The following is an 18,250-nucleotide window of genomic DNA, read 5'->3' on the forward strand; positions in this document are numbered from 1 at the left end:
GGGGTTATTGGTGAAGGGTGAGCGCTAGTTGTGTGTGGTGTTTGGTTGTGGTCGTGTGAGGTGGTGAGAGCAGGGGGTTGCAAATTGGAGCAGGGGCTGTTGCGGCAGCTGTGCGGTGGTGTGAGGGTGGCAGCAGGTAAGTGAATTCGGGGCTAATGGGTTGGTTGATGTGGCTGCGTGGTTGATACGGGGATGGACGTAATTGATGTTGTGCTCTGGTTGTTGACGCTGGTGTTGGTCAGGGGCTGCTGTGGTGATTTTGGTTTGGTTTGGGTGGCTGCTGGTGTTGGTGAGGGTGAGCAGGGGCTGTTTTGGGTTGTGGTGGTGCGGCTGCTTGTGTGTGTGGTGTTTGCGGGATGGCTGTAAATTAGCCATTGAAGGTTGGACTGGTGGTGAGTGGTGTTGTTGTTGGCGACTAGAAGTGAAGGAGAGGGAGCAGGGGAGATGGAGGTGCTGTTGTGGTGGAGGATAAGGGGGTGTGGCGATGGTTAAGATTGGGCAGCAGCTTTGGGGCTTGAAAGCTTCTTGGATTGACACCTTTGACTCGAGCCTCCGACCTCCGAGCACGATCCTACACAACCAAATAAAAACAAGGGAGAATCGGGACAAAAAAAAATAAAATAAAATGAAAATAAACAAAGGACGAAATAAAACAAAACCACGACAAATAGAATAAAATAAATAAAATAAAAATAAATAAAATGAAATAGAAAATAAGAGACATAAAACTAAACTAATAAAAATAAAACAAAAACTATACAAGCAAATAAAGTAAAATAAAATACGAAAATAAACTAAAGCTAATAAAATAAAGAAAATAAACTAAAACGCTCCAAAATTACCAAAATAAACTAGAAACTTTATTAAAGAGAAAACAAGAGAATAAAAGGAAAATAAGGGAAAAATAAACACGGAAAAGACTCTAAAACTACTCCCTAAGAGTAACATAAATGTCACTCATCAACAATCTACATCTTCTCCTTCTCTCTAAAAGCTAGAAGATTTCTCTCTCGCTTTTCTTTTTCTAAACCTTCCCTCTCTCAAAATTCCTCATACATTAGCTTTAGAAACACCTAGCCAAGTTCGAAGTTGCCTTCGCCCTAGACGTGAAAGGTTTGATATTTCTGAGGGTTTGGTCCCTAATCTCTTCTTCAATTATTTAATTTAATTGTTTGATTTATTATTTTCCTTGAAGTTACTAACGTGTGTATTTTGTTATTAGAAAGAGATACGAGCCATCGAAGTAAGTACTTTAATTGTTTTGTTGATCTTTTGATATAGAAATCATGCTTAGATTGTTTTATTGAATCCTAGTATCATGTTAGGATGTTTTATTGCTTCCTAGTATCATGTTTAGGGTAACTCCTAATATCAAGTATGATTCAAATAATGCTTCCTATGTCTTTCCTTATATCATGTTAGTATCATGTTAGGGCTAAAACTTTTATTTTTATTGTTTAGTGACATGCTAGGGTTTGTTATTAATTTTGTTAATATCATGCCTAGGATCTTGTTATTAATATTATGCTTTAACATTATTTTTATTATTATGATTATTATGTTGCTTGATGTTTTTATTTATTATTATTGCTTGATCACACCTTTTATGAATGTTTAAAGGGAATTTGTACTTGTAATCACGCTAAATAATTAAGATAATTAATAATCTTGTTTAGGGTTAATATGATTATAATTCAAGTGATCGCCAATAATAGATTTATTTTTGCATAAATATTCAACCAACATAGATTAAACAGGTTTAGTGTTAATCCTATTGATTGTATGTTAGTCAGAAAGCGCACATGAATGCGAGAAGAATAAAGTAGAGGCCTATTTTTAGGGCAAGTTCAATCTCTTTTAGGTTGGATTTGTACCTTCATCCCCGAAATTCTAGTCATGGTTCCAGACCTATTGGAGTTAAGGATCTCCTGGATCGTTAAATAGTGTAACCTTCACCCTATGAACGGTTTACAAGTTGCTAAAACTTGTTGGCGACTCTTTTGTTCTAGCTTCCTTCCATTTGGACGCCACCATGCTTAAGTTTATGATCATAGTGGGGCTCAAGTGTGGGATGGTTTGAAATATTCCCTACAAAAACAAACATACCCGTTAATAAAGATGTGTGTTCTGTTATGTGAGGGTACAAGTTGATCATATACTAAGGGAAACAGACCTGTTATTTAAAATATTAGGTCTTTTCAATTGAAACTAACATACCTGTTATGTTTTGTAATGGATCTCTTAGATTCTTTTTCATTTAAAAAAAAAATCAATTTTTTCTTCTTATTTTAATTTGAAACTATATTCTTTTATTCCAATGGCGGAAAAATAGTACATTACACACTAGAAAAGTACTATGTTCTTCATAACAAAACTGATACAGAGTAATGGAGTATTATAATTACTACGTATACAAAAAAAAATTCAAACCTTTGAAAATTCCAACACTAAAACACACGAAGTATAAGCATAATTGAAATTTACACTTATAATTACTATCAATAATATGCGTTAATATAGCTTGAGTACTCCATATTCGCTCTGCCTCATTTGAGATTTTGTGGAAAACAGATTTGGGATTATAAAAACAAAGAATTAATTTAGATAACCACACAATCCCGTGAAAAAAAATGTATAGAATTGAACGGAACACATAATTAAAACAAAAATTAAATAAGAAATGCACATTACTAAAGAAAAAAAAAAAGGAAATCCATCAATTGAATAAGATCTAGCTAAAACAAATTAAGCGCTAAATGAATCACACATCTTCTTCTTTGTTGCAACATCGCAACATACATAGAAAAATCAACAATACAACACAATTCAACCTGCCAAGAACCATAAAAACGATTAAAGTTACAAGGATTATTTCTGAAATCTAAAAACATATGGATGAATATCAACTTCAATTTAACAAAACCGCATGCAAATTCAAACAAAAAAAAATAATAACTATGAACAAATCTAACACTAAAAGTTCAGATTACAATGTAAATAAAAAAATCACAAACAAAATTATCTTATTTTAGATCTAATCCATCAAAGAGAAATAGAAGCAGTAATTGTTATAAAAATAAGGGAAATTCTCATTGGTAGCAATGTAAAATTGCACATTCTCAATGGTAACAAAATTTTTTACAAATTCTCGAAAATAGCATTACTTTTGATAAATTTCTCTAACATGACAATATTTTTCTAATTAACAAATATTTAGCAAATTGATCATCATCATCAACTCGCCCACCCCATGGAACCCCCACCCTATTGAACCTCCACCCTGTCGAGCCCCCATCTAGCACCACCACCTGCACCGTCTCCCTGTCTCACCGACCCCATGACAACCCAAACGAAGCCCCACCCAATTCGACCCCCGCCCCAAACCACCACCCCACCCAATCGATCGAGCCCCATCCAGTCGAAAACCCAACCTAATCGAACCCTCGCAATCGAAACCCCAACCCAATCAAACCCCTAGCCAATCGAACCCCCACCCAGTCGAAACGCCACAATCGAATCCCCGCCCAACTCTATGGTGGTCAAATTGAATTTGTCGGTGGCTATGGTGGTCGAAATTGGGTAAGCCCAAATTGGGTTCGGTTTGGGGTTAATAGCTGATGGTGGTTCGATGGGGTATGGTGGAGATGGTGGTTGAAGGATCGATGGGGTGTCGCGGAGATGATTGAAGGTTGATGAATGATGGTGGTTCGATGGCTATGGTGGTATGATAGCTGTGATCTTTGGTGGCAATGTCGTTGTGTTTAAGTTTTTACTTGTTCGATCTCTCTAACTCAAGTGCAATTATCAAAAATTATTTCAAACAAAAAACAAACTTTCTGCATTAGATTGTCGGATGCCCTGTTTTACTTATGAACTAATGTTGATGAAGTATGGTTATTGTAGGTATCATTCAATAAATTAAGTGAGGGTAATTTAGTAAATTATTATTACATAACCATGGTTAGTGAATTTTAAGCTAATATATCACATTTAATAAAATAAAGCTATACAAGGGAATAATTGTAAAACTAATGCTATTTAAGAGAATTTGACAAAAATTTTACTACCATAGAGAATTTATAAACTTTTATTGCTACCAATGAGAAAAACCCTAAAAATAACAAAGTACAAAAAAAAAAAAAAATTCCACCATTGTTGCGTTGTCGTCACATTGTTATCGCCAAGATTTCTCATTTGGGGAAAATAAAACAAATCTTGAGAAGATTAAACGAGGGATTTTCTTGCATTTGGTCTCAATAATTTAGAGTGAAAAAATTGAGAGGAGAGAGAATGAAGACAAGATAAGGAAGAGACTAGAAGAATATTAAAAGAATAGTAGGGAATTATATAAAGATGCTGGTATATAAAAATGTACTACAAGCTTTAAGTGATCTATTAGTTGATGACAGGTCTCTTAAATACTTGTATATTTTTTAATTGAAACACGGTACACAGTAAGAGACATGTTAGGTTTAATTTGATAAAGGGCTACTTATTTCTCTTGAATTATTTTACCCGCCAATGTGATGGGCCCAACTACATATAAGAGACCTATTATCATTCATATTGGATATATCTTATATCAAATAGACCCATTAGCTAACGTAACGGGTCTTAAAGTAGTGGTCCCTTATTTAATTTTTGTAGTAGTGCAATGATGATAGTGGATATACTTAAATTTTTTTTCCTTATTTTTGGTGTTGTGAAAAGTTTAAATTTAGTTTAGGAGGGAATGAAATTATTTTTATACGGGGTAATGAGTTTCAATTCTGATTTGATTTAGAGAGCAATCTGTGTACTTTAATTTCATTGGGTATTGTAATGAAATACTCTAATTTCATTGGTCAATTTTAATTTGCATGGATTCAGCTTTGCATAGTGCATTCTAAGTGGACATTGAATAAAAACAAAAAAAATCCTTTGGTTTCTTCTTAAAAGCGCAAAACAACAAAGCAAATACACTTTCTCTCTCTAGAATTTATTTGCTTATCATTCTCGGTTTCTTTTCCTTATAGAGTTGTATTTCTTAGTTAAGTTTCTTAATTCCCGTGATTTTTCCCATAAGGGACTATAATTTGTGGACGGAGAGAGTATTATATAACCTTTATTTGATAATAAGCTACAATAGTCAGACAAAATATGGTTTTTGTTTGATATTAGCTTTAAAGTTAAGAGTTTACGTTTTCAATTCTACAATATGAATGTCATGATTTAACTTTTGATAATTGTACACCGTAACTTCTTGCACTAATATGTAACATAGGAATAATAATGGATGATATCCTTTAATTCTTGGATAATGTATTATTACAGTATCGTATTATGTTGATTTGTTTGATGATAGGTTATCATGTTCATGTATTATAGTAGTTGTGATTGACTATATGCTAGTAGGTATAAGGTATTATGTTAACAATATTTGTTAATAACTTATTATACTACCTTTATTTGATAATAAGCTACTACAGTCAGGAAAATATATGATTTTTGTTTGATATTAGCTTTACAGTTAATAATTCACGTTTTCAATTCCACAATATAAATGTCATGATTTAAACTCTTGATAATTGTACACCCTAACTTCTTACGCTAATATACAACATAGGAATAATAATGGATGATATCCTTTAAGTCTTGGATAATGTGTTATTATAGTATCATATTATTTTGATTTGTTTGATGAAAGGTTACCATATTCATGTATTATAGTAGTTGTGATTAACTGTTTGTTAGTAGGTATCAGGTATTATGTTAATAATGTTTGTTAATATATTATTATATAATCCTTTATTTGATCATAAGCTAATTTTGTTTGATATTAGCTTTATAAAATTAATAATTTACACTTTCAATTCCACAATATGAATGTCATGATTTAAACTCTTGATAAGTGTACACCCTAACTTCTTACACTAATATATAACATAAGAATAATAACCACAAATCGGTCTTCTATCTAACATTAATACAGTATTTTCTCTACTTTAGTTCTTTAATTTTTTGAAGGTTTTAAGTACAATATGAATTTATTGCTAACCCTTACCCCAATTTAGAAGATAAATAACATAAATTACAATTGACACAAGGAAGAAGTAACTATTATGAACCTATTGAGCATTAACAAGAAAAGATACCGGGCTAATATGATAATATAGCTGTTTAATTTGTGGAACTATTTGATTAAGTCTGCTATACTAGACTAATCCCTTCAATTAAACTGTTGTTTTTATTGATGACTTCAAGGTTTTTGTTTTTTTTTTTTTTTTAACTTCAAGTAATTATAATTTATATTCAAAAATACCTTTTGCTTTATCAAATTGTTGTTCTTGACTTTTTAAAATCCTTCAATATTAAACTTTTTTTCTTATTAATGGCATGCTTGCGATTATGAAACTACTTGGGATAGTGATTTCTGCCGTCAAATAAGAACAACATATGGAGGAAGGAGTTAGTGCAAATAGCTACCCTTCACTATATCACTGTGTTAGATAGATTTCGCCAGAGTGACATTCAACGATGATATATTTTGTCGGGGCTATACTCGCTTGATTTTTATTCTGATTCGCAAAAATACAATGACCACTGTATAAACAGTAGTATATCTATAAATGATCGAATTCTATGTTTAAATAATACCAAGAAAAATTATTCGTTTTCCCGCCAAGATCACTTATTCGAGGACTGTGCCATCAAAATCCCGTATAGCAGCAAGGCAGGAGGGAAAAGGCGCAAAAATTATCCCGCCCCTATCTTCTATATTGGCGCTTTTATGAAAAAAAAAAATTATGTGACGTGTCGCAAGCTGATGCAATGTGTATGTAGAACCCACACACATGAGATGTATCCGTATCACCTTCCACATTGATTATTTGGTTGCCAACATTAAAGAAATAGAGGAAGAAGGATTAACATTGAATGGAGTGGGTTACATCCCTAAAAAAAATAATAAAAAAATAAAAAAAATTCAAGTGGGTTACTGCTAATACCAATTGATTTAACACCTTAACAAAAGTGAAAGGTTTATCAAAGAAGAAACTAGCCAACTAGAAATAACATTCCTATTCTGGTTCCTTCACATCCCCAAAATAGCTTGCCATCTTTGTCTAATGTAACGCCTTTTCCAACACAATCCTAAATACATATAATTAAATATAATTAAGTGTTTTTTTTATTATTATAAATAAATGAAAATTTTATATTTTACCACCCACAAAATACACCTATGTTGAAAATACAACCCAAAAAAATTATTTTAAATTATCACCAATTAAATTAAAAAAAAAACTAATAAAATCGCCACCTTTTTTCGTATATCCGGTCAATTTTCTTGTAGCGGGCCCCACATTTTGGCTACTAACGACTATTTTGACCCTATTTCTCCCCCCCCCGATTTAAACTATTCTTCCAACTCCTCCAAATTTCTTCATTAATTACCCTTAATTTCTCACAAATTTTGCGAGGTTGTATTTGAAGAAATATCTCACACAAGTGCAGATGCTCCTTTCACAATCAGGTAAGCTCAATTCTTTGTTAAATTAGGGTTATTCGCACAGTTAAATCGGAGTTTTTTGAAATTAAGGTTCCTACTTCAATTGAATTGGGTTTTTTTTATAATTAGGGTTCCTACTTCAATTGAGTTAGGTTTTTTTTTCTTCTTAAAATTAGGGTTCATGCTTCAATTGAATTGGGGTCTCTTAAAAGGGTTTCTGCTTCAATTAAATTGGGAGTTTTTATGAAATTAGGTTTCTTTGTAGTTATTGTTGTGCAATTGTCTTAAACAATTGATTATTAATGTATTGATATGCGTCTTAATAATCAAATATTCCCACCTTCTAGTCCCATATCAACTACCAACGATGGCGACTTCTCCTTCCTCTTTCTCTTTCTCAGAAAATGCAAGTGCATACGGTGTAGTTATGTTGCAATACGGGAAAAAAAAATTGGGTTTACTTTCATTAATGGTGGAGAGGTTGATGATTTGACAATGAATTTATGAGGAAAAAGGAAGAAAACGAATAGAGGGAGAGTAGAGTAGAGTACAATAGTATGAAAGGAAATCGAGAATAGAGAAGAAAAAAAAAAGACGGATATAAAAAAAGTGAGGCCTACTGCCGAAAAAATGACAAGTAATATGAAAAGGCCAAAAAGGTGGTGATTTAATAAATTATTTTAATAAACTGGGTGGTACTTTTTAAAAAATTGGTGGTAATTTAAGAATAGGTTTATTTAGTGGGTGGTAAAAAAAATTCCTAAATAAATTTCAAAGTTAAAATAAAAATTACATATTACCTTAAAAAAATTATAATATTTTGTGCTGCTTGCAATTTTTACCCGAACCTCATCCAATTCTTGAAATAATTTATTGACTTTAGTGGAGACTTGTAGTGAAATTATGAAATATAAGCTAATTATTGCCAAACCATGTTGAAATTTATACATTGTCTGCATATAAATAAGATTGTTCCTAATTGCGCAACGACAACTATAAATCTACCTTCTTGTAGTAGCCTTTGCATATTTGACTAAGTTGATGAATATAGCTCGATCTAATCTTAAGTAGGGATGGCAATGGGTCTTGGACCCGACCCAGACCTGGTTGGACCCGATCAATATTTTAGGCTTTGGGTCCTCAAATTTTAGACCCGATGGGTATGGGTCAGGTCCGGGTCAAAAAACATAGACCCAGACCCGACCCATGGACCAGTTTTTTTTAAAATAAAAATTAAATAATAATATATATTAAATATAATATTATTAAAATAACCATTTAATAAAATATACTTTAATATTATACTAATCAATTAGAGGATGAGATGATAGACTTTACAGAAAGTCAGTACAACCAAAGAAATTAGTTTTTAAGATTTTTTTTTTTCAAGCATTGTCTTTACTTTTTAATGAACAAATTATTTGTGTGCCAAAATTATGAAAAAGTTTTTTTTTAATGCATATTTAACTACTTTCAAGCATTAGTATAGTTATGTAACACCCTAATAATTCTCTCTTAAAAACCTATGAATAACCTGAACAATTCCAAGATAATATAGGCGTGCTACCGCCACGTGTTCAAACGTTAAGGCTTTTTCATAAAATAGCAGCGGAAAAACTAAATCAAGCATAGATAAGTTTCAAAACCAATAACCAAAACCAAATTAAATCTTACAACTTGGAACCCTTAAGGCCCTTATTCAAAACATAAACCAATAGAAATAGTATGAAAGTAAAGTTTAGTTTAAATAACTTTAAAAGTAAATAGAAATAAAAATAAGAAAAGTAACCAACTCTCCACTCAAGATCCCACCATCTAGAAACATATGCTGCATGTGTAAGAACCTGTGGTTAATCTGCTCCCAATATTACAAGTGTAAAAATTGGATCGTCACAGGGTCATTGAAAGGCGAAGGCCATGACCAAAGAAAGACACACACAAAAGCGCGCAATCAGAAAAGCTGAGTACATACAAACTGCGAAATAAATTAAGAAATACTTAACATGCTACTAATAATCAAGCATAAGCATCATTAAATTATATACTAAACACATGACTCAACTATCAAATTTATTAGGACGTCACTAGTTGATATTAACTAACTTATTTATTTATTTTCATTGGATTTAGCAATAGACAAGGTTGTCCAACCCATGTTCCATTTGGAACATCAATAAAAGAAAAACCCCATGCCTCCTTTCGGAAACATCAGTAAACATCCAACGACCACGGGCACAACTCCGTGACCGTAGTTAATATGAGATCTCACCTAACTCCTAGTTTTAAAAAAAAATATTTGAAATAGGAGACCCGTAGATCAGAAGACCTCGATAAAAGTACACGACTAATACCCCATGTACTCCAACCCCTGATTGTCATTATTCTAGACGTGCACCAATATAGAGTTTTATTGCTCATCCATCTTGCACTTTACGTGATTTACAAGTTTAGACTTGGTGATGACTCATATGCATAACAATACAAACATTACAAACACAATTCAATCAAACAAGGCAAATTTCCAATTTCAATTCTTGATTTATTAGTGACAAACAACATTTATTATTTATTCCTTTACTACCTCAGTGTATAAACACCTTGAGTGCATAAGGCACCCCAAAACCTTAACCTCGTCTTATAAGACTTGAATTCTTCCTTTACTCATCCTGTTTGAATAATCATGAATGAGTAATAAATTAATCTTTACACCAATCACATACATTTGCCTCTAAGCGCACCTTGCATAATTAGAACACAAATAATACTTGCAATTATATAAAATAGTGCACATCATATGAAATTCACAATGTATAACCAAACAATTTAACCCAGTCATCCCTATACATGATACTAAGTTCTCGATCCGTCCTTAAACATGCACCTACAAGCAAGGTTTCGTAACTTGTACGTACCTTGTGTAAACAATTCGGTTGGCCACTTTAGAACTAGAAGTCGCCTTCTACAAAGTCCTCTCCTAAACCAAACAATGAGAAATAAATCAATACCCAAGCAAATAAATTTACAGCAATACTAAACTACTTTAAAACCTCTTAAATCATCAAAATAAAGCTTTTAAATTGTTCCCTTAAGTTAATAATAATAATAATATAACATCCCAATTATAAGTTTATATGTTAAAATCATGAAAATATAGCGTATAATATAAAATTACAACAAGTTTAACTTACTAACATATGCTGAAATTTGTTTTATTAATAGTTTTTGCAATTCCAATAATCTATGCTTATCATATTGCATAAATAGTTTTTTAAAACATATAGAAGCATTCTAAAACTTTATTTTTGGCTCAAAACTAATAAAAATCAGATTATATAAAATCTGGAAAATAATTTAAATTATAATTTCCAAACTTTTGAAGATCTACACTCATAATTCAATAGTTTGAATAGAATATTACACATTAAAACCTTAAAACCCTTCAAATAAATAACATAAAACTCAAATTTCCCCAAATATATAATCTGAAAATTAATATATAATCAAAATAATCATACTTTATTGTAGTTTAAACATAGAGTAATTAGGTAACTTGATTAGTACGTTATCAAGCCCTAAAACATGGAAAAAAAAAACAAGGTTTGGACCCTAAATTATACAACGTATATAATCTGAAATTTTATATAATAAATTAAACATGCTAAAACTCATAAATTTATAACATTTTATAATTTAAACATACTATCAAACCATAATAATATAATTTAGAACAAAATTTTAATTAAAGGTTGAACCTTTAAGCAATTTAATGGAGATAATAAAACAATAAAAAGAAATAAAGGAAGAGAGGGAGAAGAGGGCCGAACGACAGCAACAAGGGAGGCGTCGGCTAGTGGCCGACGGTGGTTGCAGGCGGCGGTAGGGAGGCTGCGGTTTCGCTGGGCAGGAAAACTTCGAAGCTTCAATTTTTTTTTTTTTTTTTTTTGTTTTCTTTCTTATTCACGTAAAAGAGGAGGAAGAGAGGTGAGGGTTTAGTGTTTTATTTAGGTTTTATTCTCCTAGTTTTATTAGGAGTGGGTTTTGGGTAATTTGGGTTTGGGTAGGAATTAAGTATTTTGGCCACTAAGTTAAGGAAAGGCCTATAATTTTAATAAAAACTTAATAGTTTAAACTTATTAATAAAGAAAATTGTATTGCTTTTACATTAAATAATCCATACTTATAAAACTAAAATTAAAATATTGTATAAATAATAAATAATTATATTAGAAAAATATGGGAGGTTACAATCTACCCCTCTTAAAATAAGTTTCGCCTTCGAAACATAACCCAAAAATCATAATTTCTCCAAAACTGTTCAAACTTTTATATTTTGTATTGCTGTAAATTGCTTGCTCCTTAACAAGTATACTCAACAAACTGAACTTTGTACTCAATGAACTCATACTTGGCCAGAGTTTACATACTTTTATTGTATGTAAACGCAATAATAATGCATAATAATAATCAAAAACATAAAAATTCAAGCAATAAATGGTATAGTTGAGGAAAAAGTGCGAAATTACATTGCATTCTACCCCCCTCAAAAGAAAAGAGTTACGCCCTCGTAACTCACCTCGTCAAACAGCTCAGGATACTTGTTTCTCATCTCTTCCTCGGCCTCCCTAGTAGCCTCTTCGTACTCTTGGTTCGACCAAAGGACTTTCACTATCTTCACATCGTTGGTTCTAGTACTACGCACCTTGTGGTCTAGTATCTTGACCGGTCTTTCTTCATAAGTTAGAGACTCATCTAGTTGAATAGTCTCCGGCTGCAAAACATGGGTTCCACTAGGCACATACTTCTTCAATTGGGAAATATGGAACACATCATGCATCTTCTCGAACTCCATTGGCAAAGCCAATTTGTAAGCAACTTTTCCCACACGTTGGAGAATTTCATACGAACCCACATATTTTGCACTAAGCTTCCCTTTCTTGCCGAATCGCATCACACCTTTTGTTAGAAAAACCTTTAGAAAGACCTTGTCCCCAACACTAAAATCATCATCCCTCCTCTTCAAGTCGGCATAACTCTTCTATCTATCTTATGCTGCCTTTATACGCGACTGGATTAGTCGCACCTTGCTCACCATATCCTCAATGAACTCTGTTGCCAAGGTTACCCGTTCACTGTAGTCATTCCAGCAAACTAGGCTTCTGCACTTCCTTCTATATAATGCTTCAAATGGTGCCATCTTGATGCTTGCATGGTAACTGTTATTGTAGGAGAATTCAACAAAGGTAGGTGATCCTCCCAATTCCCTTGGAAATCTAAAGCACAAGCTCATAGCATATCCTCCATGGTTTGGTTTGTTCACTCAGTCTAACCGTTGCAGGGTGAAAGGCAGTACTCATCTTCAATGCTGTTCCAAGGTTCTCTTGCACTTTTTGCCAAAACTTTGATAAAAACCTTGAGTCTCTATCTGACACTATGTCCTTGGGAACTCCGTGCAACCGAACTACATTCTTCACATAAACACTTGCTAGCTGCTTCTTTTTCCAGGTCTCTTTGATAGGAATGAACATCGCTGACTTAGTAAGTCTGTCCATAATCACCCAAATCGTGTCATTCCCAGTACGAGTCTTTGGTAAGCCTGTCACAAAGTCCATGGATATGGAATCCCACTTCCAACCTGGTATTTCTATTGGTTGTACCTTTTCCATGGGTCTTTTGTGGTCTATTTTCACCTTCTGGCACGTCAGACACTTTGATACAAACTCAGCAACCTCTCTCTTCATATTCGGCCACCAATAGAACTCTTTCATATTCTTATACAACTTATCTCCCCCAGGGTGAACTGAATATAGTGTATTATGGCACTCCTCCATGATTTTTCTTTTTATCTCCTCCCACTTCTGTGGTATGCACCATCTCTCCTTATATCTCAAACTCTCGTCTTCATGAATCTTGAATTCAGTCTCTGCACCACTAGTCACTCGATCTCTGATTTTCTGCAATGACTCATCTTCCAACTGCTTCACTATAATCTCCTCAAATATGGATGGTTGGATTGTCAAGGCGCTCAGCAACCCCTCTAACTCTCCTTGATTAACAACCTCAAGGTTTAATCTTCTCATATCCTCACACAACTCATTGGCCACAATTAAAGCATTGACATCATGGCTTGACTTTTTGCTAAGGGCATCTGCAACAACATTCACCTTTCCCTCATGATACTGGATGTGGACATGGTAGTCTGTGAGAAACTCTAGCCATCGACGTTGTCGCATATTCAAGTGATCTTGGGTGAAAATGTACTTTAGACTCTTATGGTCCGTGAAGATCTTACAAGAAACACCATCAAGGTAGTGCCTCCAAATCTTCAAAGGGAACACAACAGCTGCAAGCTCTAAGTCATGGGTAGGGTAGTTGACCTCATGTTTCTTCAGTTGTCTCGATGCATACACGATCACCTTTCCATTATGTTGTAGGACACATCCCAGACCATGCTTCGAGGCATCACTATAAACTACGAATCCTTCTCTCCCATCGGGTAATACCAGCACTGGTGCATTGGTCAATCGTTCTTTGAGGGTTTGAAAAGCTGATTCATAAGGGTAGTCATGGGTCTGGCTATCCTCGAAAAATCCTTAACAAACCTTCTATAATATCTAGCTAATCTCAAGAAACTACGAACATCAGTCACATTCTTAGGTGTAGCCCACTCACTCATCGCTTTGATCTTCGTAAGATCCACGGATACACCCTCCTTTGAAATGTAATGCCCCAAAAATGCAACTTTCTCCAACCAGAATTCACACTTAGAAAACTTAGCATACAACTTGTTCTTCTTAAGAGTTTCAAGGGTAGTTCTCAAGTGCTCATCATGTTCTTCGTTCCTCATTCCTTGAATACACCAAAATGTCATCAATGAACACGACTACAAACTTGTCCAAGTACTCATGAAACACTCGGTTCATCAAGTCCATGAATATGGCTGGTGCATTGGTTAACCCAAAAGGCATGACCATAAACTCGTAATGTCCATACCGAGTTCTGAAGGCTGTTTTTGAAATGTCTTTATCTGCAACCTTCAACTGATGGTACCCCGACCTTAAATTAATCTTCGAAAACATACTTGCCCCCTTCAGTTGGTCAAACAAGTCATCTATCCTAGGTAGAGGGTACTTATTCTTCACAGTCACATTATTCAACTCTCTGTAATCAATACATAGCCTCAAACTTCCATACTTCTTTTTCACAAATAAAACAGGTGCTCCTATAGGTGATGCACTGGGCCTAATGAACCCCTTGTCTAACAACTCCTACAATTGAGCCTTTAGCTCACTTATCTCAGCTGGTGCCATTCTATAAGGTGCTTTTGAGATAAGTGCAGATCCTGGAACTAAATCAATGGTAAACTCAACTTTCCTCTTAGGTGGCATTCCCAAAATCTCTTCTGGAAAGACATCTAAAAACTTATTCACAATGGGTACATCCTTCATCCGCCTACTCTCACTCATACTCAAATCTTGAACACAGCAAAAGTACAATGGACATCCGTTATTCACTAGCTTCTTGACCTTCAAAGAAGAAATGATCCCAAAACCCTTAGGCTTCCCTAAACGTCTATAGGACACTGTCTTATCCAAAGGATCACTCAGGTGCACCCTCTACATCTCACAGTCTATCTTGGCTTTGTATAAACTCAGCCAATCCATCCCTAGAATTACATCTAAGTCCCCTAGGTTAAACTCAATAAGATCCGAAGGAAAGATATCTTCTCCTATTTTCAAAGACAAGCCTTTGAATATTTTATTACAATGAACAAGTTTGCCCGTAGGTAGACTGACTGACACATCAACATGACTTGATTCAGTTAAGTTTAACTTGCACTCAACAGAGGTAGAAATGAAAGAGTAAGCTGCTCCAGAGTCAAACAGAGTGTTGAAGGAGACAGAATGAATAGAAAGAGTACCAGTAACTACATCCGAGGACCTCTCAGCTTCTCCCTTGCTCATCACAGACAAGCGCCCGGGAGTGTTGTTTCTTTCCTGGTAACCATTGTTGTTGTTGCCTGAGTTTTTGTTTTTGTCGTTGCCAGACCTGTTATTGTTTTTGCTACCATTTAAGAACTTCCCATTCTGACCATTTCCCTTATTCCCCTGGTTGTTAAAGTTGTTAGGCCTCTGCTGGGTGTTCCCACCGTTCCCACCATTTCCCTGTTGTTTCTGCTTGGTGAAACACTCATATTCCCTGTGCCCCCTTTTGTTGCAGAACCGGCAAGTCATCAAATTCCCATCACAGTCTCTCTTAGGGTGGTTTCTCCTACACCTCTTACAGTGGTAGGTTCTCTCTCCATTGTTAGCATTAGAAGAACTGCTAACATTTTGGTTACCCCTATCAAACGAGTTCCCATTCCTAGGCCTCTTAAAGTTACTCTGGTTCTCAGATTTCCCAAAGTCCTTCCTTTTCTCCCCAACCTTAGCACTCGCACTAGAACTCTTAGTATTTAGAGGGTACAGGTGTGCAGCTCTCTCATATACCTTATCAAGGGTTTTAAAAACTTTCCTGGCTAGGCTATTTTGTAACTCGTCATCTGAGCCTTCAGTTCTTCATTTGGTACAACCTCAAGAGCGAACCTAGAAAGGGTCATAAACTTATTATAATACTCGAAGATTAACATATCTCCCATTGTCAGGCTTATAAACTCCTGAGCCTTCTGTTTCTTCAAGAATGGAGGGTAAAACTTGTCCCTTAAGGAGGTCTTAAACACTTCCCACACAAAGTTAGGTTTGGCCCTAACGGTCACATCATTGTCTCTCCACCAGATATCAGCTTCGTCCTTAAGGTACATAGCGGCCTAGTCCACTTTCATACCCTCATGACATTTGAGTGCCACGAACAGCTTGTCAAACTCTCGAATCCAGTTTTCTAGGAAAGTAGGGTCAGCACCTCCCTTAAAAACCGGTGGCCTAACCTGGGCCAGGTTCTTAAACATCTCAGCTTGGGGGTCGACTTGGTCTCCCCGATTTTGGTTCAGATTTTCAGCCAATAAACGAACAGCATCAACTAAGGCAGCGTTCTCAGCCATTCTAGCTCTACGCCTGAAATAAAATAAATATGCACTCCATTTTAAATGAAACCCAAATTCTATTCACACATATTCATTGAATCACAATATTATATTTGGCACATAAATTGGTTCAAAAGGGTACTTTGAGATTGCACCCCCTTGTCCCAAGCAAAACCACAAAATAAAAACACGATTAATACGCAGGATTAAATGAAGTTAAGAAAATAATTTCCCCATCCCGCAACACTCTTATTAAATGTAATCATGGACAAAGAAATTCTCCCTAAAATTATATGATCACAAAAATTAAACTTGCTCTTGCTCACAAATAAAAGTAAAATGAAGCTCTTAAAATAAAATATCAACTTCTTATTGTAATTTATATAAAGGTATCAATCCCAAATAATAACTCTGTAGCACTAGCTACTTATTAAAATTAATCATCCAAATCATACTATAATGAGGTTCTAATAACCATTATCAATGGAAAATGCCTTATTCATGATAACTCCACCCTAACAAAAATAATCCTCAAGGTATCACATTGATGTTCTTATCTTTCTTCTCATTATAATAATTAACATCAAAATCAGGATCATTTTCATCATCTGAGTCTTCAATAATTATTGCCTTGTAAAGCGGATTCGGATTCCTAGTAGCTCTCTTCCCAGCATTTGCATCTTCAGGTGGTGGTTGTAGCCATTCAAGATCATCCTCATCTGGAAATTCAATAAGAGAATGCTCATGGAAAATTCTTTGGTAGGTTTTAATCTTATGCTTTTTATTCTTTGCTGTCTTAAACTCGTGTATGCACTGGTAGTCTTCCTCATCAAGATTAGTTGGCGTAATAGTCCTTTCAAACCTCTCCAGAGTATGGGGTTGTTCCTAGTACCATTATTCATGCTTTCAGACGTGATTACTAAGTCGCTCATCTCTTTTCTACGTTAACCCAACGCAACGAACATTCAAAAGGCATAACACAAGCATATCACAAAATAAATCAATTAGAACATAATTACAGCATATTAAATAAATAAGGAAAATAACACTTCATGTGATAATTAAATGAAAAGATATGTATGAAATATGCATGCATTCCCTTCTTAAGTCTACCTAAAGCTCACCAAGCAGACAAAATAAACTTCAAAATTATTTTAAATAAAATTGTTTAAAATATACTTAGTTTCAAATAAAGAAAAAAAAATTTGTCTTTAAAATTCAAAATTTCAACCATTGAATAGGCGCCTATGTCATACTAAGCTAATTGGCTTTAGTGCTAATTAAATCTAACCTAAGCTCCCAGATACCACTTTGTAACAGTACACCACAATAATTCTCTCTTAAAACTTGTGAATAACCTGAACAATTCCAAGAGAATTACTGGCGTGCTACCGCCACGTGTTCAAACGTTAAGGCTTTTTCAGAAAATAGCAGTAGAAAAACTAAATCCAGTATAGATAAGTTTCAAAACCAATAACCAAAACCAAATTAAATCTTACAACTTGGAAACCTTAAGGTCCTTATTCAAAACTTAAACCAATAGAAATAGTATGAAAGTAAAGTTGAGTTTAAATAACTTTAAAAGTAAATAGAAATAAAATAAGAAAAGTAACCAACTCTCCACTCAAGATCCCACCATCTAGAAACAGATGCTGCATGTGTAAGAACCTGTGTTTAATCTGCTCCCCAATATTACAAGTGTAAAAATTGGATTGTCACAGGGTAATTGAAAGGCGAAGGCCATG

The 18,250-nt window shown here is 34.3% G+C and overlaps 1 protein-coding gene across 1 annotated transcript in view; it reads right to left on the bottom strand.

The window, feature by feature from the left end:
• Window positions 1-12,437, bottom strand: part of LOC145571040 (uncharacterized) — a 38,385-nt gene extending 25,948 nt beyond the window's left edge. Inside the window, exon 1 of the mRNA XM_081630140.1 lies at window positions 12,063-12,437. Within this exon, the coding sequence (XP_081486266.1) occupies window positions 12,063-12,437 (375 nt within the window). The remainder of the gene's footprint in view (window positions 1-12,062) is intronic.
• Window positions 12,438-18,250: the final 5,813 nt, after the last annotated feature.

This window comes from Chenopodium album, chromosome 2 (assembly GCF_948465745.1).
Source record: "Chenopodium album chromosome 2, dcCheAlbu1.1, whole genome shotgun sequence".
In the NCBI taxonomy this organism is placed as follows: domain Eukaryota; kingdom Viridiplantae; phylum Streptophyta; class Magnoliopsida; order Caryophyllales; family Amaranthaceae; genus Chenopodium; species Chenopodium album.